Source organism: Crocodylus siamensis, chromosome 6 (genome assembly GCF_052110815.1).
Source record: "Crocodylus siamensis isolate JL-2025a chromosome 6, ASM5211081v1, whole genome shotgun sequence".
Classification (NCBI taxonomy): Eukaryota; Metazoa; Chordata; order Crocodylia; family Crocodylidae; genus Crocodylus; species Crocodylus siamensis.
In genome coordinates, this window is record NC_143400.1 from 19,486,123 (window position 1) to 19,511,894 (window position 25,772).

Below are 25,772 nucleotides of genomic sequence, written 5' to 3' on the forward strand. Positions count from 1 at the left end.
GGGGACCTCACACACGATGCAGCCCGGTGGGGTGCCGCAGCAGCCTGGTGACTCCTGGCCATGGCAGCCACAGGCCCGACCTGTGGACATGTCTCTGGATGAGGCAGCACACACAAACAGCTCAGGGCCTCGTGGCCCCAGAGAGGAGCCCTTGCCTAAGGTGGAGTCAGGTGAGGGTCTGGGTGCTGCAGGGCTTGTTCTCCTTCTCCCCCCTCTCCCATGTACTAAAAGCTCCGGCTGCCGCTCTCACCGCACCATAAGGGAGAGGAGCAGGGCTTTCCCCTGCCAGCAGCACCAGGCCTGACCTGTGCCTTCTCTTCCCCCTGCAGGTGCAGGGCCCCTGGGCAGAGCTCATCAGCAGCCTCCTGAAGAAGGGCCTGCAAACCTGGAGCTGCGGAGGACTTCCCCAGGGAGGCTGGGGGAGAAGGGTGCCCTGAGTGGGGCCAGCTGCAGAAGGGGCATAATTTGGGATCTGGGTTTGTTCAGCCTGGGCAAAAGAAGGCTGAGAGGTGACTTGACAGACACCTACAAATATGTCAAGAGAGAACACCAGGATCTAGGAGAGCAACTTTTTCAGAAACCACCCAGCTCCTGGGAAGACGTGGACCAATGGACACAAGATAGTCGAGGAAAAGTTTCAACCGGACATAAGGGAAAACTTTTCTGTACAGGTAACTACAATCTGCACCACACTGCCAGCAGAGATGGTACAGTTACCATCTCTGGCAGTCTTTAAGAGGAAGCTAGACAAATATCGTGTTGAGCTCATGCCCATGGCAGGGGACTGGACTTAGGTCCTTTCCAGTCCTTTCTATGATTCTATATAGATAAAGGTGTACGTGGGTGACTGGTGCCACCTTAGAGGGGAGGGGGGGCACGTGGCTCCCCAGCAACCAGTCAGTGATCAGGGGGTCCACCCACAGCCGATCACGCCAGCTGGGAAGTAAGTGGCTGTGGTGCTCCCACTCCCTGGCCAGTGCTTGCGGGGGTGGGGCCCACTGGTGCTCCTGCCTGCCCCCCCACCCGTTGCCTGAGCTGGGAGTGCGGCCTGTCAGGGGATGCACTGGTACTCTCAGGGACACCCCCATGCACCCCCTACACATCACCACTGTAGAGATGGATAGCTGATATATGCATACATGTACAGACACATACAGGCACACACATACATATACACATATACATGCACATGTGTATTCACACTGGTGGATATACACATGCATGTATATACGCACGCACATCTGTGCACATATACATGTATGTAAGTATAGACTCGTACATATGTGCACATATACATGCACACAAAATATATAGACATATATATAATATACACCTCTGTAAACAGATAATGGAACATATATATGTAAAAAGCTGCATACACATACGCACAGATTTATACATATAAACAAATATACATATATACATGTGTATGTATCTTTATACACACATACAAATATATAAACCCACAGACGCATATACATATGTAAAATATACCTATGCATATACCCATACATACATATGTATACATTTCATAGATATTTGGGGTTGAAAGGGACCTCCATAGATCATCAAGTCCAACTGCCTGCCCTGGGCAGGAAAACATGCTGGGCTCAGATGACCCCAGTCAGGTGTTTGTTGAGTCCCTGCTTAAAGACCTCCAAGGTACAGGAGAGCACCACCTCCCTTGGAAGCTGGTTCCACACTCTGGGAACATACCTATAAAAGCATATATACACATACATACATATACACACATTAATACACTCACACATAAATAACATTTTTAGCCTTTTCTGCCCCATTATTCTCATGCCGGGGTCGCCGGGGCAGACACTGGTGCAGCCCCCAGCGGTGTGTGGCCTGCGGAGGTGGTCGCGGTGCAGCCCCCGTGCGTATCCAGCAGGCCCCAACCTGCTCCTTGGCAGATCAGGACACAATCTCTTCAGCGCTTCTCGGCCCGCAGCACTACTTCTGGGCGTAGGTCCGGGCCAGGGTGGCGCCACGTGGCTAAGTAAGGCGCACGAGGTAAAACCAGCGCCTTGCTGCCGCGGGGTTGGTGCCAGTTGCCGCCGGGCACGTCGACGCGGGCCGTCCTGTGGCCGCAGCTCGGGGTCTGCTGCGTGGAAGCGCCCGCACCGGGATGACTGACCACGGGGCTGCCCCGGCCCTGCCCCCAGGTGTCCCCGCACGAGGCCGCAGCGCGGGAACAGCCTCTAAGACTCCCGTCCTCAGAGACAGGTCGCGGGGCTGCAGCTTCGCTGCCTTTGTCCACTGCGCACGCGTCCAGCCCCGCCAACAACCCCCAGCATACGCACAGTCCCTCGCCAGGTGGGTAGTACGGCCCCTCTCTGCGCGTGCGCACTCAGAGGGGACGGGATTCCTTTGAGAGAGAACTCATTGCGCATGCTCAAGGTGGCAATAGCTCGGGGCTGTGACAGAGGTAGAGCAGCAAGTGCGCAGGCGTCGCTGGGCCGGGGTGGGAGATTCCCCCGGCGGGTCGCAGTGAGTAGGGGCGGGAGTGAGGAGCACCGGCTGGGCGCGGGGGTTGCTGGGAGATACGGGGGTGTCTCAGTCGCCGGTCCTGTTGCCCGTGTCGGGGCTGGCGGGAGCGGGGCAGCGTCGGGCTGGGGCCGGGTCGGTCCCGGGTCTCCCGTCACCTGCTCCGATCCGCGCCGCCTCCTTCCCCGCAGGCGGCCCCGCAGCCCCGTGCGACAGCGGAGCGGAGCCCCCGGCCGGGGCGAGGCCTCCCGGGCGGACGAAGCGGCGGCTGCGTTGGAGCCCCTGGCAGCCGCGGCCTTCCCCGGCAGCCCGGCGCAGCCGGAGGCGCAGGACGAGCCCCTCGCGCCGCCCCGAGACAGGCCGGCAGCAAGTGGAACAGCAGCTGTAGGAGGAGCTGGTCCAGCACAGCGGGTCCGGGGCAGGAGGTGAAGCAGCCGCTCCTGCGCCCTCGGGGCCCTTGCACACCGCACCGCTGGCACCGGGGAACAGTATGGAACACCCCTTGCTAGACACCTGGCATCAGTATGTTGGGGGTCTGTGTTACCAGAGGGCCAAAGGCCTATGGGAAGTCTGCATCCACCTGTAGGAGCTCTGCTGGCGCTACCTGGACCCAAGCGCTGCAGCAGGGGCACATGGTGGAGCTGGTGGCGCTGCGGCAGTTCCCGCTGTCCTGCTTGCTCATGTGGACCTGGGCTCCGGGGCGCAGCATGCAGACCTGCCCCGAGGTGGTGACCCTGGCTTAGGGGTTGCAGTTGGGGCAGTTCGAGGCTGAGAAGTTCCATGCACGAGAGTTTCACTAAAATCATTGATGCTACCACCCCTGGCTCCCGGTGGCAGGTAACATCCCCCAGGCACGTGGTCTCTCCCACTCCCAGCTTCCTGGTGACATATCCCTCACCTCTCCAGGTCACAATGAAAATGAAGGTCAAGGAGGGGACCTCAGACAGGATGCAGCCCACTGGGGTGCTGGAGGAGCCTGGTGATTCCTGGCCAGAGCAGCTATGGGCCCAACCTGCAAACGTGTCTCTGGAAGAAGGAGCACACAGGAACAGTCCAGGACCTCCAGAGGAGCTTGCACCAGACCCAGAGTCAGGTGAGGGGCCAGTGCCAGCTGGAGTGCGGGCTTGTGTGTCACATTGCCTGTCTTCCGTCTCCCCTGTCTCCCACACGCTGAAGGCTCCCGCTGCCGCTCTCACCACACCATAAGGGAAAGGAGCAGGGCTTTCCCCTGCCAGCAGCACCAGGCCTAACCTGTGCCTTCTCTTCCCCCCCACAGGTACAGGGGCCCTGGGCAGAGCTCATCAGCAGCCTCCTAAAGAAGGGCCTGCAAACCTGGAGCTGCGGAGGACTTCCCCAGGGAGGCCGGAGGAGATGGGTGCCCTGAGCCGTGAGCAGGGCCAGCTGCAGAAGGGGCAGGGCAGGCCAGCAAGGCAGGGGGAGAGCATGGAGGTGAGCAGGGTGCCAGCTCCAGCTGCGGGTGGGGGGGGATGGGAAAAGCAGCTGGGGCCGTGCCTGGGAGGAGCCAGGGGCGCTCTCAAGTGTTTGGGGAGTGCAAAGAGCTGAGGAGCAACAAGCCTCTGGTGACGGGGGCTGCAACTGCACCCAGCCAACGTTTGCCAGAGCTCGCTCCCCAGTGCCAATAGCCAGGGGTGGTGGCACAGGAAGGCCTGGCCACAGTGGTGGAGCCTGGACCCCTGACTCTAAAGGTGCTGCCTCGGCTGCCTCAGATGGCCAAGCACATAAAACATGATGAGCCAGGCCAGGGCAGACTCATGCACCCCTAAGTCCATGACTGCACCCACACCCCATGTCAGTGAGTAAGGGGGGATTTTGCACCCTTGCGTGTCATGGCCCACCCTAGAGAGAGCTGTCACGCAGAGGGATCCTGGAGGCAGCGGGTATAGGAGACGCTGATGGGGAAACGCGTGTGTCTGCAGCTCCGGGAGGCTTTTGAGGACGTGGCCGTGTACTTCACGCGGGAGGAGTGGGAGCTGCTGGAGGATGCACAGAAGGGGCTTTACCGGGACCAGATGCTGAGCAACTGCCGAGCCCTCATTTCTCTGGGTAAAGCTCTGTCCTGCTTCTCCCTGCAGCCATGTCAGTGCTGATGCTTATTGTCTTCTCCCTGCCTCTCTGCACTCTCGTCCTTGCAAACCTTTCCCCAAGAGTTGAAATACATGTCCACTCTATGGAGAAAGCCTCTTGTCATTTCTAGATGTTGTTCTGGCTTGTGGGCAGGGCTGAGGGACTTCTGTGAGGTCACCTTGATTTTCCAGTGCTTTCTTATTCCTCCAGTTCTCTAGAAGAACTTCTGTAGGGAAGGGATCCAAGGTTTTCTCTAGGTGAGCAAAGACCATGTTGATTACTTCTACATTATTAGAAGTTTCTCTTTCTGTTGTCCATATCCAGGACATTTGTTTCTCATATCCTGGGACTTTTGTTTCAAACCTTGCAGAATTTGCCACATATTTGTGTGCACATTTTCCCCTTCTGGAATGATCCTCCCTCTGAATGGGATGATTGCTTTCATTTTCATTGTGGTTCTTATAACATCTTCCCTTCCTCCACCCTGCTGGGGAGTGGCCCTCCCTCCCTAACAGAAGTGTCATGGCAGGCCATCTGCCCTGGATTCTGTTCCCTGCCGCCAGGCCCAGCTTTAAAGCTTCCCAGAGAAGAAACTCACTCCCATTCCTTTGTCTGGAATGATACTGATAAAACAGATGTTATCCACCAGTAAGCCACCAGTGTGTCCAGCCTCTCTTCATTTTGGTGCCTTGTAAAGAGTGAAACCTTAGTCTTTCTGGTCTCTACCACATCATAGGTCACTGCACGTCCAATAGAGTTACCAGGGATGGGTGTGGTCTTACACCCATTTTAGACCTCAGAGTGGTTGGTGTTTTGACTCCTACGACCATCTCCCCCATCACCTAAGTGACTAAGGCCATCACCTATTGAAGGTTTCTCCCTGCAGTGCCTTTTCTTTCATGCTAATCATCTATTCTCCCTTGTACTTCAAGCCCCAGTAGAAAACTTGAGTTCACTGGATCCATGCCCCAAGTCCTGATTGATTATTCTGCATCCAGTATCCAGTTACATACCCTGTTTAACTATTGCCCCAAACAGGATATCGAGGTCCCACACCTGACCTAATCCACCGCATGCAGCGAGGACAGGAGGATATCTGGGTCAGTGATCATGAGGACCGTGCGGACATCTCCAGGTCGGAGGACCTGTTGTCAGGTGAGTTGTGGCGGTTCCCTCCCTCGACCTCCCTCTCGGACATGCTCTATACCCAGACTGATGGGGGCCTGGAACCTGCAGCACCTTCCAGGTGCTGATCTCAAATAGCTTCTGCTGTCGTGTGTCCAGGCAGGTGTTTCCATGCACTGAAATTCCAACCTGTGGAGATGAGCAGCTGTTCCCCCCTTATCCCCCTAACTACAGCTGTTAGGGGACGGGCAAGTTTGTTGTCTTGATGTTTAGGCACAGGTCTTGTTTTCCTGGGATACCATGGTCTTAAATTTCCATCTTCAGTGAACAGATTCCCTAGCCCAAGGTAGCCATGCCTTTGTAACTCCCTCTCCCAAGGCATGATGGAATTTGTAGCCCCCCATGAAAACCAGCATGGTTGGAAGAAGCTGTTTGTAGCTATTTTTGTAGAAGGGAGAGACTGGGGTTCTGCCTTGTCTCCTAGTCAGGTTGACCTGAAACCCATTAAGTATTGAATCCTAGTCTTGGGCTGCATTTAATGGCTTGTGGGGTGGGTGGGATTCACAAGCTTTCATGTTACTAACATAAATGTCTTGCGTGGGTTTCTCCAAGTGGGGTCTGAGGGGATGGGACTGACAGCTGGGGGAGAAACCCTGACAGTCTTGCTCTGACATCAGCTGAACACAGAACATTAGCCTGACACAGGGACGTGCCCCTCCTCACCCCGAGCACTTGGGGTTTGGCAGGAAGAGATTGTTCTCTTAAGCGAACACAAGTCCCAAGGTCCAGTCATGCTCACAGCCCTATCGCAACAGAGGGAATAGCAGCATTTGGCCTGTGCCAGCAGGGCAGGGACTAACTCGGACTTTCTCTTCCCTGGACAGGAGGCGCCTGGCTACTGAGCAGAGCAGAGGAGCAGAGTCCTGAAGAAGGGGCTGCAAACCTGGAGCAAGCCTGGACTTTGCCAGGGTGTTTTGCTGAGATGGAGTCCTTTAGACATGAGGAAGACCAATGGCTCAAGAGTCTGGGGAGGCCCCAGCAGCAGAGGGAGAATGTAGCAGTGAAGGAGGCACCATCTCCCCTTGGGCGTGAGAATGGAGAAGGGACAGAAGCCAGAAACAGCCCTGGGTCCAGGGAAGGATTTGTGGAGCTAAAGAACCATGAGGCAAAGTTGCACTGGAGAGAGACCCTGCATCTGAGCCAAGCCAGTGGGGATGGCATCTGTGGGAAGCAGGAGCTCCCTGCCAAGCCTAGGGGCAAAGCCCACCCCCATCCTGAGTACCAGAAAAGCTTTAACTGTCCCTCACTCCTGGCTCTGCACAAGAAAAGCCACGCAGGTGAGAAGTCCCACCTGTGTGCCAAATGCGGGAAGGGCTTCACCTGCCTCTCGACCCTGGCTGCTCACCGCAAAATCCATTCTGGAGAGCACCCTCACCATTTCACCAGATGGGGGAAGACCTTTTTGTGTCCCTCAGACCTAGGCAAGCACCAACACGTGCACAGGGGAAATCATCAGTACCACTGTGTCACATGTGGGAAGACCTTCACCCGTTTTTTCTCCCTGGCTCAGCACCGGCGCATCCACACAGGGGAGAAGCCATATCAGTGCTCTGAGTGTGGGAAGAGATTCAGTGTATCCTCCAGCCTGACCAAACACCAGCGCATCCACACAGGGGAGAAGCCACATCAGTGCTCTCAGTGCGGGAAGAGCTTCACCCAGTTCTCCAGCCTGGCCTATCACCAGCGTATCCACACAGGAGAGAAGTCGCATCAGTGCTCTCAGTGTGGGAAGACCTTCCGTGGATCCTCCAGCCTCACCAGACACCAGCGTGTCCACATAAAGGACAAGCCACATCATTGCTCTGTGTGTGGAAAGAGCTTTAACAACTCATTTAGCCTGGCTAATCATCAACGCATCCACACAGGGGAGAGGCCACATCAGTGCTTTGTGTGTGGGAAGAGCTACACCCAATCCTCCCACTTGGTCCAGCATGAGCGCCTCCACACAGCAGAGAAGCTACATCAGTGCTCTGAGTGTGGGAAGAGCTTCATTGACTCCTTCAGCCTGGCCCGGCACCAGCGCATCCACACAGGGGATAAACCACACCAGTGCTCTGAGTGTGGGAAGAGCTTCCGTGAATCCTTCAGCCTGACCAAGCACCTGCGCATACACACAGGGGAGAAGCCATACCAGTGCTCTGAGTGTGGGAAGAGCTTCCGTGAATCCTTCAGCCTGACCAAGCACCTGCGCATCCACACAGGGGAGAAACCACACCAGTGCTCTGAGTGTGGGAAGAGCTTCACCCACTCCTCCAGCCTGGCCTATCACCAGCGTATCCACACAGGGGAAAAGTCACATCAGTGCTCTCAGTGTGGGAAGAGCTTCCGTGGATCCTCCAGCCTCACCAGACACCAGCGCGTCCACACAGGAGAGAAGCCATATCATTGCTCTGTGTGTGGGAAGAGCTTCACCCACTCCTTCAGCCTGGCTAATCATCAGCGCATCCACACAGGGGAGAGACCACATCAGTGCACTGAGTGTGGGAAGAGCTTCACCCAATCCTTCAGCCTTGCTAATCATCAGCGCATCCACACAGGGGAGAGGCCACATCAGTGCTCTGAGTGTGGGAAGAGCTTTACCCAGTCCTCCAGCCTGGCCAATCACCAGCGCATCCACACAGGGGAGAGGCCACATCAGTGCTCTGAATGTGGGAAGAGCTTCACTCAAGCCTCCAGCCTGGCTACACATCAGCGTATCCACACAGGTGAGAAGCCACATCAGTGCTCTGTGTGTGGGATGAGCTATGCCCAGTCCTCCAACCTGGCCCGGCACCAGCGCAAACACACATGGGAGAAGCCATATCAGTGCTGTGAGTGTGGGAAAAGATTCTGTGAATCCTCCAGCCTGGATCGACACCAGCGCCTCCACACAGAGGAGAAGCCACGTTGCTGCTGTGTGTGTGGAAAGATCTTTACAAGATCCAGCCACCTGGCCATACACCAGTGTATTCACAACGGCGAGAAGTCACATCGGTGCTCTGTGTGTGAGATTAGCTTTCATGACTCCTCCACCCTGGCGAAACACCAGCACATCCACAGCCAGGAGCATCCATAATTCAACCAGCAGTGCAGGGAGGATTTGGGGGTGCCTACCTGCTCACCTCCTGCCATATGCTGCATTCAGGCAAGCAGCCTGAGTGCAGAAAGATTTCATGGAGCTTTGAGTCCTGGTAGGGCAACAAGTACTCAAAGGATCTACAGGCTGGCCTCCAAGGTGTGACTGGACGGAAGGGCTAAGTGGAAACCTCCATCAGAGGCCAGGCCAGATGCTGAGGGATCATGTGAGGAGACAAACTTTATATCAGCCTTGGACTATGTGTCCTCCCCATCTTCTAAAAGCAGCCAGTGCTCCCAGGGGAGAAGAAGCGCCTTCCCAATAGGGTGCCCTCCTGGCTCCAAATTTCTCCAGGGCCTGTCCTTGGCACTCCCATGCCCAGCAGGGTCTGCAAGGAGCTGCTGCTGCCACCACCTCAGCCCAGCTTGGCAGGTTTTGCTTCTCAGCTTCTCCGCAGAACTCTGGACCCCTGGGTGCCTGCTGTTCCCCTGCCCTCCATGACACTCACTGTAATGCTATCTCTGTTCAGAAAGCCCCAGCACTGAATACAGTATCCCTGTGGCTGGGTTCAGTGCCTTCTCTGGAGCTTTGAGATGGGAACCAAATAGGGCTCAGAACTCTTTCCAAGGTAGATCTCCCTGTGACTTCCAAGCCACTTCCTTTTGCTGAGGATTCATTATGGTAGAGGGGTTGTTGCAAACCCTCAGGTGCAGGTACTTCCATGTACTGCTGTGCAAGGACCCTGCCCTTTTTGGAAGGAGCCTGTGGCCAGGGGCCAGTAGAGTGCCATTGTTGGGGGAAGGAGGTGTAGCCTGTGGCAGGTTCTGCCTCTCCTGTGGAGGGTATGAGGACATCCTCTGAGTGAAATGCAGCGTGTTGTCACCTCTGAGGAATGTTCCCTGATCGCTAGTATTCCAATACACTATGTCTTGTGCAGAGGAACTTCTTTTGTCTTCTTCTCTTGTACTTGCCCAGATAAAATACGTAGTGTCAGAGACATCCTGGGTATAACACCCTGGGATCCTGTGGTAGCTCTGGCAGCACCACCATCTGCCATCGCCCCAAACAGCTGTGGGTGGGAGCAGAGAGACATGTCCCTCAGGCACTGGGCCAGCTGGTAGGGCAGACTAAGGGATCTGCTTGGTTTGCAGGCATAACACTCATCCCTTGCTCCATAAGACCAGGAGCCACCCAGATCTCAGGCTCCCTATGTCTCCTCACTAGAGAGAGACAGGACCCAGGGCAGACACACGTGCGTGAGTACATGCTAGACTCACGTGTCCCCTCTTTCCTGGTCTAGGGAAACTTGCTGCTGCTTTGTCTTGCGCCAAACACCTTCCAGGTTTTACATGGACCTCAGCGTCCCTCTGTAGCTGGGTTCACAGTGCTGGATCACCTGTAGGGAACAACACCTCCAAAGCTTTCCAGAAGGAAATGCCTGAGTGTGGGGCATGGGGCCTTGATATGAGAGTGGACAGGCAGTGGTTTGGGGTGACCTGGGCGTAGCTGTGCCTGTGTTCTGCTCGGGGTTGTTCCAGGCTTCTGGGCTTTGCTGGCTGCCACGTGGAGCTGGGTGGGAATCCCATCCCCCACCCGTTTCTGCTACACGTGTCAGGGGGGTTACTATTTATAAGGCTTCCTCTGAGGTACTGGGTATGGGCACTGGGCTGTGCTGAGCCTTCTGGATGGGCTGGGACAGGTCTCTACATAAAAATAGTAGCATGTATGACTACTGCTGCTGTTATTGTTATGGTTAGTCATACTGTTTATTCCAGTAATAATATATAGGCAATAATACTCCTCTTGCTATATTTAGTGCTCTAATGACAACAGCTATGCTAGCAGTAATGCCAAGAGTAGTGGTAAGGTTGTTATTCTTACTACTATTGCTTTTTCTATTATTGTAATATCCCCATTCGCACTAGTATTGCTACTAATATTCCTACTAGTCTGGGTATTATTATTACTACTGTTATTTCTATTATTATTATAGCAACAGCAGTAGTAACAAAAATATTATTTCTACTACTATTGCTGTTATTAATATAACTATAGTAGTAGCAGTAATAATGTTCCTATTACTATTGCTGTTATTATTAGTACTACTACTCTGGCTATCAGAGCCGTCCCTAGGAGTGTGCAGGGCTGGAAGGGGTGGCAAGTGGCCGCAGCCGGCAAAGTAGGGGGAGGGTGGGGTGGTGAGCATCTGGCGGCTGTGGCGGGGCCTATACAGCACTGACTGTGGGGCCCCCCAAAGCGCAGGGCCCAGGGCAGTCTCCTGGATTTGCACCCCCCTAGGGACAGCCCTGTTGGCTATTACCATCATGAACAGATTGACTTTTATTAGTAAATGTTTAGGACTGGGAATCCAAAAAAAAAGATGACAAAGTTGGTAGGGAAATACAGATCTCCCTAGCGAAGGACTAACAATAGAGGGATGGGAGTGAGGAGGGGAATGCAACTAGGTTACAGGAGATACGATGTTAACCATCTAAGCCCAGCGGTGGGGGATGGGAGGGAGGGAGGGGGTTCGTGACCCTGAGAGAGAAAGGAGATGGATACACACAAACCCCTTACAATGGTCTGCAGTGGTGGAGGAAGCGGTTCGAAGGAAGTGTCTCAGTCCATATAGAGTCTCATTGTGGGGGTCCTCTTCAGGTGGAGCGGGGTTGTCCGTTGTTGGAGAATCCTCTCAAAAGTGAAGGTCCACATGGTGCAGAAGGGGGGCGGTTCAGGTGGTCCTTTCTGTGTCCAGTCTGGCGGCGGTTCATCTGGTGGGGTTGTAGTACTGGCGGGGGCCTGTGATGTGTTCCATGTAGATGTCGTGGGACCAACGGATGGCATTGGACACCATGAGGCAGCGCATCAGCTTGGCTAACTAGACTGATCCTGGCAGAAGTTCCTTGCTCTGCTCAGCTGCCCACCAGGGCTAAGGCCAGTCCTACAACTGCGATAGTGGCTGACAACAGGTCTCACCTAGAGTGGTGGAGGTGCTTCACTCTCCCCCAAATACTCCCAGCTCATCCTGCACTTGGCTGTGGTTACTGGCACTGTTGGGGAGAAGAGGCAGCCAGTCAAGTTGGAGGAGCACCAAAGTCCCCAGCATTCAAGGGCAGGGGCAGCTGGTTGTGTGCAGGCATAGGCTGAGCCAGTCACTGCCCTTGGCTCTAGAGCAGGACAGCTGCTTTCTCTAGGGGCTGCAGGATACTTTGCAAATTGTAGTGAAGGCTCCTCATCACCCTGGTGAGACCAGGGCAGGGGCAGAGGCTTGTAGGATTGGAGGAAAAGGACACCAGGAGTCCTGGACACCCCACAAGCCCCATCCCAGTCTCAGCCCACTGTTCCAACCCACCCAGCCCCACACTGCTCTCCCAAAGACAGAGATGGAGTTTCTCTAACCCTTCCAATCTGGCCTGCTGGACCTCATTTTCCTTCCACTTCCAGGGAGAGGACCAGAAGCCTGGGCTTTTATTCAGCCTGCTCTAAGCCACTGGACTTTCCAGAGTTGTGCAGAGGACCCAGGAGTCCTAGCTTCTAAGAGAGGCAGTTTCTCAGGTGTCTGGTTTTAGATGCATGACAGATATGGAAATGGTGGGGACTCACCTGTCTAAACCTCAGTCAGTTGCCTCAGATGTGTCCACCTGGAATAGCAACTCTTGGGACCGCCCTGCCAAAGAAGATGGTGCTCTGTGAACCTCATGGGTTTTATTCTGATGCCAAAAGGATTTTCACATCAGGCAGCAAAGCAGGATGTCAACCCGGGCCAGGCTGGCACCCAAAGTGCTCTCTGCCAGCCTTTGGTCTGTCTGATTTGCCCATGCTGCAGATCCCTGAAGAAGGGAGGTATTATATGGAGGACAGACATAAATTGTTCTTCAAGGCTGCAGGGGATGCGATAAGGTGCATGGATTGGAATTGGGGCATCACCAAGCTACTTGGGAAACCTGGAGGACTTAGAAGGCACCGATGAATGAACCAAAGGGTTGGTTCCCTGAGTACATGAGTGGTCATGTCAGCCAGTTACCATCATCCTGTATGGTCTGATAGTGTATGAATGAAGTTGCAGCTGGCTTTGGCCAGGCTCTGTATATTCTCTAAGTCCCCAACTGAGGAAAGCAATAGGGATCCATTCTTACCTGCTCATGGAAGTACTGTATTATCTCACATACCACACATCCCTGACCTTTTTTTTTTTCCTTTTCCAGGGAAAATATATAAAAGTAAAAGATTTCTCCAGTGTCATGGCCACCTGTGTGACAGACAGTAAGTCCTCCTGGGAATATAGAGTGTCCAGGAAATGTGGCCCCCTGATCCTACCTTCCTCACCCAAGCTGTCTCATGGGATGTCACACTCTGGTCCTTCCCAGAGGAAGTGTCACACCAGGCGAGCCCCACCACCTGGCAAGAACAGTAGCAAGACTATTAGCCCTTCTCTGAAGCAATCCTTCCCAGAAGCGGTGCTTTCCCAGCCTTGGTGCCTCTGAGGGAGGCTTAAAAGCTCCTAACACATGCAGCAGAAAGCAAGGGTGGGGAGGGTTGGCTAAAATAGCCTCTCAGCCCCACGCCACAACCAGCAAAGCCCAGGGCAATTCCAACCAAGCCTTTCCTTCACCTGTGCCGCATCCAGCGAGGACAGGAGCAGCTCTGGGTCAGTGATGATGAGAACTGTGGGGGCATCTCCAGGTTGGAGGACCTGCTGCCAGGTGAGTTGTGGTGGTTCCCTCCCGCCTCCCCTCTTGGACATGCTTCTTGCCTAGAGTGACAGGGTGCCTGCAGCCTGCCCTGTGCTGCCCTTCGAGGTGCTGGCCTCAAATAGCTTCTGCTGCCGTGTGTCCAGGCAGGTGTTTCCACGCACTGAAATTCCAAACTGTGGAGACGAGCAGCCGTTCCCCACTTCTCCCCCTAACTACGGCTGCTAGGGCAGGGATGGGCAACTTTTTTGGGCTGAGGGCCACTTACTGAGTTTCAGGGGGGCATCCTACTTGCAGGCCGAAGCCTGGAGGCTTGGGGTTCAGATGCCCTCGAGTTTTGCTTGCCCTTACCCATAAGGCCCTCAGAGCAAGCAAGGGAGGAGACTCCTGTTGTCATACAGTGGGCTCACCTCGGTGGGTACTGAACCACACCAGAAGAGCAGTTCTCCTGCAATACAGTTCAGGAGAACTGCCATCATGAACCCTGATACAAGGTATTTCCCCTGCCAGGTTAAAGAACCACTCTGCTTGTCCTGAGCCTTCAAGAGGCCAAGAAGCAATCTTGGAGCCTGTGCCTTCCCCATCGGTCCGTGAAAGCAGCCAGTGCTCCCAGGGAAGAAGAAGCGCCTTCCCAACGGGGTGCCCTCCCCCAGACACCTGGCTTCAGATCTCCCCAGGGCCTGTCTTTGTCCCTCCCCTGCCCATCAGTGTCTGCAAGGAGCTGCTGCTGCCACCCTGAGGCCCGCCTGGCAGGTTTTGCTTCTCATCCTCTCTCCAGAACTGAGCACTGGGGGCCTCACTGCCATGTACTGCTGTGCAGAAAGCCCCCTGCCCTTTGGAAGGTGCCTGTGGTCAGGGGCCAGTAGAGTGCCTTTCCCAGGGGAAATGTGGGCTGCGGAGAGGAGGGGCAGTCTACGGTAGGTCCTGCCTCTCCTGGGGAAGGCTGTAGAGAGTATGAGGACATCCTCTGGGTCAAGTGCAGGATGTTGTCATGTCTGGGGAATGTTCCGTGATTGCTAGTATCCAAATACACCGCCTCTCATGTGGAGGAACTTGCTTTGGCTTCTCTTGTTCTTGTCCAGATAAAATACAGTCCCCAGAGACATCCTAGGTTTAAGACACTGGGATCTTGGTCCAGCTCTGCTAGCAGAACCCTCTGCTGCCTGTCCCAAAAAGCCTTGGGTGGGAGCAGAGAAGCAGGTCTCTCTGGGGTGCTGGGCCAGCTGGAAAGGCAGACTGGGAGACCTGCTTGGTTTGAGGGTGCAACACCCAGCCACCCAGTGCTCAAGCTGCCTCGGTCTCCTCTCTAGAGAGCCAGGCCTCAAGGGCAGGGCAGACGCACATGTGCACGAGTACACGCTAGACTCGCATGTCCTCTTTTTCCTGGTCCAGGGAAGCCTGCTTCTTCTCTTGTCCAGTACCAAAAACCCTCCATGGACCTCAGCATTGCCCTCCAACTGGGCTCGCAGGGCTGGATCCTGCACAGGGAGCGACACCTCCAAAGCTTTGCTGAAAGAAATGCCAGAGTGTGGGGACTTGGGGCCTCGACATGAGGCTGCACAGCCACGAGTTGGGGTGACGTGGGCGTAGCTGTGCCTACGTTCTGCTCGAGGTCGTTCCAGGCTTCTGGGCTTTGCCCGTTGCCACACGGAGCTGGGCAGGAATCCTGCCCCCCGCCCGCTTGTGCTGTGTTTTGGGGGGTGTCCTGTTTTAAAGCCTTTCTTCAAGGCAGGGGGTGTATGGGCGCTGGGCTGTGCTGAGCCTGTCTGGATAGACTAGGACAGGCCTCTATGTAAAATTAGTAGTAGTCATTAGGGCTGGCAATCACTGCTACTGTTGTTGTGAATGGTGTTGCTCTTATTTATAGCAATAATATAAATAGCGATGATTCTCCTATGGCTATTATTACTGCTCTAATGATAGTAGCAATGGTAGCAGCAATGCCAAGAGTAGCGGTGGTGTTCTTATTTCTACTCTCGTTATTTCTATTATTGTAGTGGCAATGGATCTAATAGGCATTATATTATTGGTACTACTCTATGTATTATTACTACTGTTATTTCTATTTTTATAGTGCTAGCAGTAGTGGTAGCAAAAATATTATTTGTATTCCTATTGCTATTAGAATTAACATAACCATAGGTTTCCTCTGGTACATGGGGCGGGGGGGGAGGAGGGGGGCATCATGTCAGTTAGTCACTACCTTTCTGCACAGCATGATGTGTGCATGGACTTGGAACTAGTTGCAGCCCAGTTTGGGGAACCCATCTCGCGTGCTCACGGGCATTATGTCTCACGTGCTCATGGGCATACCATATTACATCACTTACAGCATGCCCCCAACGCTTTTATTTTTTTTTGCCCTGGAGAATGCAAAAGAAAACGATTTCTCTAGGGTCATGGGCAATTGTGTGACAGAGAGCAAGTGCTCCTGGGAATACAGTGTCCAGGAACTGTGGCCCCCCCAGTCCTAGCTGTCTCCTGCGATGTCACGTGCACATCAAAGAATATGTGCACATATAGATAGGACGCCCCTTTGTACGTGCACATACTCACACATATATAAACTCAAAGAACTATACACACAAATTCATACATATAAACAACCACATAGAAGGATAAAGATGCATGTACATATAGAGATGCATATACACTCAGCTACATACATACACGTGCAAACATACACCAACACACATCAAATAAGATGTCATACATGCAGAAATATACAGTGCACATCACCCACACACAGGTTTTGGCCTTTCTTGCCACATTCGCCCCACCCCGGGGTTCCCCAGGACAAACCAGCTGTGGGTCTCTATGTTGCCCCCAGCTGCTGGAAGGTGGTGGGAGCGCGTGAGGAAGCGGCTTCAGCTTTACCACCTGCGCATGCGCTGCCAACAGAGGCGGGCCCGCCCCCTCCTCAGGGAGAAGACTTATTGCGCGTGCTCAGCCTAGGAGCAGTGATGGCGGGCGGGGAGGGGTGATGGCAGAGGCAGAGCAGTGACTGCGCAGGCGCCGCCGGACCGAGGTGGGAGGGGGGAGATCCCCGGGCGAGTCGGAGTGAGTGGGGTGCGGGGGTCGCGAGTGAGGGGCACCGGCGCGGCCCAGGGAGCAGCTGGGGGCGCGGGGGCTGCTGGGAGATGCGGGGGCGAGGGACGTATGCCTGTCGCCGGCCCCGTTGCCCGTGTCGGGGCTGGCGGGAGCGGGGCAGCGTCGGGGTGGGGCCGGGTCGGTCCCGGGTCTCCCATCACCTGCTCCGATCCGCGCCGCCTCCTTCCCCGCAGGCAGCTCCGCAGCTCCGTGCGACAGCGGAGCGGAGTCCCCGGCCGGGACGAGGCCTCCCGGGCGGACGAAGCGGCGGCTGCGCTGGAGCCCCTGGCAGCCGCGGCCTTCCCCGGCAGCCCGGCGCAGCCGGAGGCGCAGGACGAGCCCCTCGCGCCACCCCGAGACAGGCCGGCAGCAGGAGCTGGTCCAGCACAGCGGGTCCGGGGCAGGAGGTGATGCAGCCCACGCAGCCCCTCGGGGCCCTCGCACACCGCACCGCTGGCACCGGGAACGTGCTACCCAGGCCAGGGACGTGGTGCTGAGGCCTAGGCTGCCAGGAGGCTGAGGGCCCGCGCGAGCTCTGCAGCCATCTCTGGGAGCTCTGCAGCCATCGCCACAGCAGGGCACAGGGTGGGCCTGATGGTGCTGGAGCAGGTCCTGGCCGTGCTGCACCAGGAGATGTGGGGTGGGGGCGCAGGCTGCAGACATGTGCCGAGGCGGTGACCCTGGCTGAGGGGTTTCAGCTGGGGTCAGCGGAGGCTGAGAAACTCCACGTGCTCACGTTTCACCAGAATCATTGCTGGTGCTGCTCCCATGCCCGTGTGCCCGGCAGATGTTCCCTGCCGCCCCGTCTCTCCCAGTCCCAGCTCCCCAGTGACGCGTCCCTCTCGTCCCCAGGTCATGATGAGGGTGAAGGTCGAGGAGGTCACCTCGCACAGGATGCAGCCCAACGGGGCAGTGGAACAGGCACGGGCCCAGCCTGTGGACGTGTTTCTGGAAGAGGGAGCACAGAGGGAGAGCCCAGGGCCTGCAGACCAGCGATGTCATGGTGCCAGAGAGGAGCCCGTGCCAGACGCAGAGTCAGATGAGAGGCCAGGTGCTGGGTAGAGTGGGTCTGGGTGCTGCAGTGCATGTCCTCCGTCTCCCCCCTCTCCCATGTGTCAGGCTCCAGCTGCCGCAGTCACCGGCCCATACGGGAGAGGAGCAGGGGTTTCCCCTGCCAGCAGGACCAGACCTGACCTGTTGCTTCTCTTCCCCCTGCAGGTGCAGGGGCCCTGGGCAGAGCTCAGCAGCCTCCTGAAGAAGGGTCTGCAAAGCTGGAGCTCCCAAGGACTTACCCAGAGCGGCCGGGGGAGAGGGGCACCTTGAGCCCTGAGCCCTGGCAGCTGGAGAAGGTGCAGGGCAGGCCTGCAAGGCAGGGGCAGAGCATGGATGTAAGCAGGGCAGCAGTTTCAGCTGGGGCTGTGTTTGGAAGAAGCTAGGGGCGCTGTCAGGAGTTTGGGGACCAGAGCGTTGTGGAGCAATAAGCCTTTGGTGATGGGGGCTGCAGCCACACCCAGCCGCTCCCCAGTGCTCATAGTTTAGAGGTGCTGGCAGGGGAAGGCCTGTCCACTGTTGTGGAGCCAGGGCCCCTGGCTTTAAAGGTGCTGCCTCAAAGGACCAAGCACACACAACCCAATAAACCAGGCAGGGCAGAGATGTGGACCCATACATCCATGGCTGCCCCCACATACCGTGTCAGTGAAGATGGGCATTTTGCACCCGTCTGTCATGGCCCAGCCTGCAGAGAGGTGTCGTGCAGAAGGATCCTGGAGATGGCAGTGAGGGCTGTAGGCAGCTGGAACAGGAGACTCTAATGGTGTAATGCTTGTGCCTGCAGCTCTGGGAGGCCTTTGAGGATGTGGCTGTGTACTTCACGCGGGAGGAGTGGGAGCTGCTGGAGGATGCACAGAAGGGGCTTTACCGGGACCAGATGCTGAGCAACTGCCGAGCCCTCGTTTCCCTGGGTAAAGGTCTTTCCTGCTTCTCCCTGCAGCTATGTGACCCCTGGTGCTTACTGTCTTCTCCCTGCTCCTCTGTGCTCTCGTCCTCATCAGTTTTTCCCTGGTGGTTGAAATCCAAACCATCTCTGTGGTGAAAACCCATTGTCAATTCCAGAGGGTCTGTGATACAGTGGTTGTTCTAGCTGGTGGGCAGGGCTGAGGGACTTCTAGGAGGTCAGCTTGATTTTATTTATTTATTTATTTATTTTTATTTAATTTTTTAGTGCTTTCTTTTCCTTCCAGTTCACTTTGAAGGACTTTGTTAGGGATGGGCTCTGACAGGAATGTTTGTGATTTTCCTCCCTCTCCCACCTAGTGTGTCCTATCCCTCATGTCTAACACTCTGAACATGCTCAGTCAGTGCTCTCTAGATTCCCTTTTTCTCCTTCAGTTAAGTAGCAGCAGAAGGTAATGGAAGGCAGATCAGCTGCTACCCCCCCTAGGATTTGTGTTTTCTTGACTCCATCTCTAGTGATCCATGCGCACATGGTGGAACCCAGATAGTTCTGTCAGCAGGTCTCTGGGTGCTTCTGCCCACGTTCCTTCCTGACATCTTCATCTCCACAGGCTGCAGGCTTTGGCTTGGTTATGTTTACTTAGAGACCTGCTCTGAAGCTTGCTCTGCCATTTTCAGAAGTTGTCTCATTCTCCTCCCAAAATCCCTCTGCATGTCAGACACCCAACATGGTGATAAAAAGGGGTGGGCCTAGTGCAGGGCTGTTTAGTACCCATTGTCATTTCCAGAGGGTCTCTGATACAGGGCTTGTTCTGGTTTGTGGGCAGGGCTGTTGGACTTACAAGATCACCTTAATTTCCTAGTGCTTTCTTTTCACAGAATCATAGAAAAGTCGGGTTGGAAGGGATCTCAGGAGGTTCTCTAGTCCAGCCCCCTGCTCAGAGCAGGACCAGCTGCAACTAGATCATCCCAGTCAAAGCTTTTAAAACTGGGTTTTAAAAACCTCCAAGGATGGAGAGCCCGTTACCTCTCTGGGTAACCTGTTCCAGTGTTTTACTACCCTCCTCAGGAGAAAATTCTTACTATCTAACCTAAACTTCCCTTGCTGCAACTTGAGACCATTGCTCTGTGTTGTCATCTTCCGCCACTGAGAACAGTCCAGCTCCATCCTGAATTGAACCCCTCTTCAAGTAGTTGATGGCTGCTATTAAATCCCCTTTTAGTCTTTTCTTCTCTTGACTAAATAAGCACAGTTCCCTCAACCTGTCCTCTGATTCTCCCAAAGTACTTCCTTAGGGAAGGTCTCCAAGGCTTTTTGTTGCTCAGCAAAGACCATGTCAACCATTGATACGTTATGGGCTTTCATGTGGTGTAAAAGGTGTCTCCTTCTGCCTTCTGTTCCCTGTACCCAGGATACCTGGGACCTTTGTTTCAAACCTGGCAGCATTTTCCCATCTGGTTTTATTATTCCCCCTTCTGGTTCCATCCTCCCGCTGGATGGGATGATTGCTTTCGGTGCCACTGCAGTTCTTACAAAATCTTCCCTTTCTCTGCCCTGTTGAAGATTGGCCCTCTCTCCCAGAGAGAAGGATCATGGTCGGCCATCTGTCCTGGATTCTGTTTTGTGCCACCAGGCCTTGCTTGAAAGACGCTGATAAGATGAATGTTATCCAGCCACCAGTGTCCCTTCATTTTGCTGCCTTGTAAATAGTGAGAGTTTCATATGTTTGCTCTCTACCACATCACAGGTCACTACATGTGCATCCCCGCCCCCAGGAACTCTGTCGGTCTCACACCCATTATATACCTCAATGTGGTCTGTACTTTGTTTCCTACAACCATCCCCCCCACCACCTGGGTAACAAAAGTCATTGCCTACTGACTTCTCCATGTAGCACCCTCTTTTTTGTCCACCTTCCCTTGTCCTTCATGGTCCCAGTAGAATCCTTGAGCTCATTGCATCCATTTTCCAAATCCCAGTTTCTAATTCTGTATCCAGTACCCAGACATCAATCCTCTTTTAACCACTGCCGCAAACAGGATATCAAGGTTCCACACCTGACATAATCCACCGCATCCAGCAAGGACAGGAGCAGCTCTGGGTCAGTAATGATGAGGACCGTGGGGACATCTCAAGGTCAGAGGACCTGTTGCCAGGTGAGTTGTGGCCGTTCCCTCCCCCGACACCCCTCCCAGAGTGACAGGGGGCTTGGAGCCTGCAGACCTGCCCTGTGTTGCCCTTGCAGGATGCTGCCCTCAGCTTCTGCTGTCATGTGTCCAGGCGGGTGTTTCCACACACTGAAATGCCAAGCTGTGGAGACAAACAGCTGTTTCTCCCCTAACTACAGCTGCTAGGGAACAGGCGAGTTTGCTGTCTTGATGTTTAAGCACAAGTCTGGTTTTCTTGGGATACTATGATCTTAGATTTCTATCTTCATTTGGCAATGTAAGAGTTGACTTCCCAGCTCAGGTTAGTCATATATAGTCCCTTATATCGATAACCATGGTGGGTAGAAGCTTTGTGTAACCATTACTGTTGGACAAGGGATAGCCTGGGACTCTGCCTGGTGTCTCCTGGTCAGGCTGACCTGGAACTCAGGAAGTGTTGAATCTTGGCCCGCACAGGGGAGAAGCCGATTTGGTGCCCTGAGGTTCAGAAGAGCTTCATCCAGTCCTCCAACCTGGACCAGGACCACCGTACCCACACACAGGAGAAGCTGCATCAGTGCTCTGTTTGTGGGAAGAGCTTTACCCGCTCCTTCAACCTGGCCAACCACCAGCGCATCCACACAGGGGAGAAGCCATATCAGTGCTCTGAGTGTGGGAAGAGCTTCATTCAATCCTCCAACCTGGCCAACCACCAGCGCATCCACACAGGGGAGAAGCCACATCAGTGCTTTGTGTGTAGGAAGAGCTTCACTCAGTACTCCAGCCTAGCTGAGCACCAGCGCATCCATACAGGGGAGAAGCCATACCAGTGCTCTGAGTGTGGGAAGATGTTCACCCACTCCTCCAACCTGGCCCGGCACCAACGCATCCACACAGGGGAGAAGCCACATCAGTGCTCTGAGTGTGGCAAGAGCTTCACCCAGTCCTCCCACCTAGCCATACACCAGCGCATCCACACAGGGGTGAAGCCACATCACTGCTCTGAGTGTGGGAAGAGGTTCACCCACTCCTTCAGCCTGGCCAATCACCAGCGTATGCACACAGGGGAGAAGCCACATCAGTGCTCTGAGTGTGGGAAGAGTTTCACCCAGTCTTCCATCCTAGCCAATCACCAGCGGATCCACACAGGGGAGAAGCCACATGAGTGCTCTGAGTGTGGAAAGAGATTCAGTCAATCCTCCAGCCTGGTGAGACACCAACGCATCCACACTGGGGAGCATCCATAATTCTGCCAGCCATACAGGGGGGGGCTTGGGGATGCCTGCCTGCTCAGCTCCTGCCAGTGGCTGCAATCTCCTGCTGCTGGAGTGTAGAAAATGTTCACACAGCCTTCAGCCCTGATAAGGCAGTGAAGAACCCATAGGTTGGCCCCCAAGGTATGATTTAGGGGGAATAGCTAAGAAGAAACACCTCAGGCAGATGTCAAGCCAGACACAGATTCATAGATTGTGAGGCTGGATGGGAGCTCAGAAGATCATTGGGTCCAGCCCCCTTGCATCAAGCAGAAAAGACCATGCAGGCTCCTCTTGAAGATTGCCAGGGTAGGTGATTTCTCCAGCTCTGGAGGGAGCTTATTCCACAGTCTGGACATTCTGACTGTGAAGACGTTTTCCATGATGTTGAGACTGAAAGTTGTCTAGGACTTTGTGACCATTACTCCTGGTTTTCCCCAAGGGTGCTCTGGTGAATAGTTGTTCCCCGAGTCCTTGATGTATGCCCCTCATACAGCAGTAAGCTGCTACCAGGTCCCCTCTCAGCCTTTTTTTCAGGCTGAAGAGTCCCAGGTCCCTTATCCTTTTCTCATGTGGCTTGTTGTGCAAGTCTTTGATCATCCGGGTGGCTCTTCTCTGGACACTTTCAAGCTTTTCCATGTCCTTGTTAAAGTGCGGCGCTCAGAACTGGATGCAGGACTCCAGCTGCAGTCTCACAAATGCTGAGCAGAGCAAAAGAACGACTCCTTGGTTTTGCTGGAGATGTATCAATTGATGCATGCCAGAGTATTATTTGCCCTGCTGGCTACAGCATCACACTGAGGACTCACGTTCATACCGTGGTCTATATTTACCTCCAGGTCCCTTTCAGTTGTTGTGCTGGTCAGTTGGGTGCCACTAAGCCTGTAGGTGTGCGTGGGCATTGTAGGTGTGCAGCAATGACCCTGCCCTTTGGATTTTTCATACCCAGATGGAGCACTTTACATTTCTGATCTGCCTAACTTGCCAGCCTGTCTAGATCTGCCTGAATCTGCAGCCTAGATAGGAGTCATGTAGCCTATGCTCAAGTGTGACCATGTTTTCCCATAACTTGGTGTTGTCCGTGAACTTGGCAGGGAGCTAGCTCTTCACCCTCACCTCTAAATCATTGATAAAGAAGTTGAAAAGCACTGGATCAATCATTGACCCCTGAGGACACCACTGCCCACTTCTGGTCAGGACGACAGAGATCCATTCATAAGAACTCTCTGGGTCCTACTGTACAGTCAGCTTCCTACCCACTTCACTGTCTCGCAATTAAGCCCATAATCCTGCAATTTTCTCATGAGAACATCATGGGATACCAAATCAAAAGGTTTTTTGGAAGTCAAGGTATACAGGGTCAACCTCCTCTCTCTTATCCAGGTGGCAAGTTACCCAGTCATAAAAGGAGATGAGGTTGCCTGCCCAAAGCCATGCTGGCTTGTGTCCATTAAGGGAACCTGTGAGCGGACACTCTTTGTATCAGCCTTGGACCATGTCCCTTTCCCATCGTACTTCAGAAGCGCCGGTGCTCCCAGGGGAAAAGAAGCACCTTCCCAATAGGGTGCCCTCCCCCAGACAGCTGGCTCCAAATGTCCCCAGGGACTGTCCTTGGCTGCCTCCCATGCCCATCAGGGTCTTCAAGGAGGTGCTGGTGTCACCCCAACCCCAGCTTGGCATGTTCTGTTTCTCAGCCTCTCTCCAGAGCTCTGTGCCCATGGGTGCCTGCTACTCCCCTGCCCTCCTACCTTTTATGGCACTCTCTGTAATACTGTCTCTGTTCAGAAAGCCCTAGCACTGAACATGGTGTCCCTCTGGCTGGGCTCTGTGTCCCCTCTGGAGCTATGAGATGGGAACCAACTAGGGCTCAGAGACCTTTCCAGGGCAGATCTCTGCAATTTTCCAGCCCCTTCCCTTTCCTGAGGATTCACCATGGTCTAAAGTTGTTCAAAATGCTCAGGCTCAGAAGTCGGTCATACTCGAGGCCCCATTCCCCTGTACTGCTCTGCAGCAAGGACCCTGCCCTTTGGAAGGAGCCTATGGCCAGGGGTCAGTAGAGTGCCTTTTCCGGAGGAAATGTGGGTGGGGGAAAGGAGGGGCAGCTTGTGGCCAGTCCTGCCTCCTGTGGAGGGTATGAGGACATCCTCTGGGTGAAATGCAGCATGTTGTCATGTTTGGGGAGTGTTTCCTGAACGGTAGTATTCCAATACAGCGTGTCTCATGTAGAGGAACTTATTTTGGCTTCTCTTTTACTTCTGCGGATAAAATACAGCCCCCAGAGATATTCTAGGTATAACAGCTTGGGATCCTGCCCCTGCCTCCCCTCCCCTCCCCCACCCTTGAATAGGAGCAGAGGGACAGGTAGGTCTAGAGTTACCATTTTTCCAGTTTTAAAAAAGAGAACACCTGTGCAGGGTGGAGAGAAGGTATATGATTGCAGAGGGCAGTGATATGCCCATGCCCTGCCTCTCACTCCCAACCCACAGTACCCCAGACCATGCTGGGGCCCCTCATTCCCAACCTGCAGCCCCCCTGGCTCTACCTGGGTCCCACAGTCCCCTGCGTGCCTGGTTCCCCTCACTCCCCAGCTACAGCCCCACCAGCCTTGCCAGTGCCCCTTACTCATGACCTACAGACTCTGCCCGGCCCTGCTGGTGCCCTGCACTCAACCCACAGCCACCTGCCCTGCTGCCCATGCAGCTCCCTGCTGCCCTTGACACCCCCCCCTCCCCTGCTTTAAGGACAGGCACCTCCCCTGCCTGCCTGTCTGCCCTGCTGTAGCCCTGGTGCCTGCATGCACATGCACACACATTCTGCCCCCCAAGCCCTGGCCCTAAGTCCCCAGCTGCCAGGGCTGCATACGGAGCACAGAATGCCCTTGCCTACAATCACCCTGCCACTACTCCCCCCCCCAGTCCCAAGCAGCCACTTGCCATTAGAAACATTGATGCTGAGTGGAGGCTGAGCAAAATCCCAGACATTTGCTAGTATTTTAAAAAATGCCCAGATATAGGTGGACCCTAAAGAAGGTCATGTGCAGGAAAATCCAGACATGAAAGCCCTAGCCAGGTCCCTCTGGGGCACTAGGCCAGTTGGAAGGGCAGACTGGGAGATCTGCTTTGTTTGGGGGCACAACACTCAGCCCCTGCTCATCTGACTGGTACCCCTTGGAGCTCCAGGTGCCTCTGTTTCCTCACTAGAGAGAGAGATGACCCAGGGCAGGGTAGCTGCACGTGGGCACGAGCACACACTACTCACGTGTCCCCTTTCTCCTGGTCCAGGGAAGCCTGCTGCTTTTCTTGTCCTGTGCCAAACACCCTTCAGGTTCTCCATGGACCTCAGCATCACCCTGCAGCTGGGTTTGCAGGGCTGGATCCTGTTGCAAGGAAAATTCAAACTGGTCATGTCAAGTTGACTGAACTCCCAGAAGCCTTTTTGAGGTGATTCAGCTAGTGAGTGACAAAGACTGGCCTAAAGTTAACCCCAGTAAAACGCCCGGGAACATCCAGAACCATCAGTTGAGATAATAATGTGATAACCATTGGAGCTAATTCATGTGAGAACAGGACGATACCAGGAAAGTATTCCAAACGTGCAAAGATGCGCGTCGCCCCCCCGCCCCGCCCCGCTCCCTGGAGGCGGCGGCACAGAGCGGCCGGAAGGCAGCGCAGGGCAGCGTGCTGGGACCCCGGGCCCCAGGCGGGAAGGGGCGTGGCCCCGCCCGCCCCCGTTCTTGGTGGGCGTTTGGCCACTTCTCCTATGTAAAAGTCTTGTCCCTCCGGCAGCAACGCTTTATTCCCGCTCTGATTGGCT

The 25,772-nt window shown here is 54.7% G+C and overlaps 1 protein-coding gene across 1 annotated transcript; it reads left to right on the forward strand.

Moving 5' to 3' along the window:
• The first annotated feature begins 2,361 nt into the window (after positions 1-2,361).
• LOC149861440 (uncharacterized) lies at positions 2,362-24,190 on the forward strand. Its single transcript, XM_090053758.1, has 13 exons — positions 2,362-2,502; positions 2,691-2,987; positions 3,406-3,592; positions 3,776-3,948; positions 4,437-4,563; positions 5,623-5,739; positions 6,594-8,814; positions 16,544-17,012; positions 17,458-17,656; positions 17,824-17,993; positions 18,440-18,566; positions 20,599-20,715; positions 21,184-24,190. The coding sequence occupies exons 1-13, from the start codon at positions 2,404-2,406 to the stop codon at positions 21,951-21,953; spliced, it is 5,073 nt and encodes a 1,690-aa protein (XP_089909884.1). The 5' UTR covers positions 2,362-2,403; the 3' UTR covers positions 21,954-24,190.
• The last annotated feature ends 1,582 nt before the right edge of the window (positions 24,191-25,772 follow it).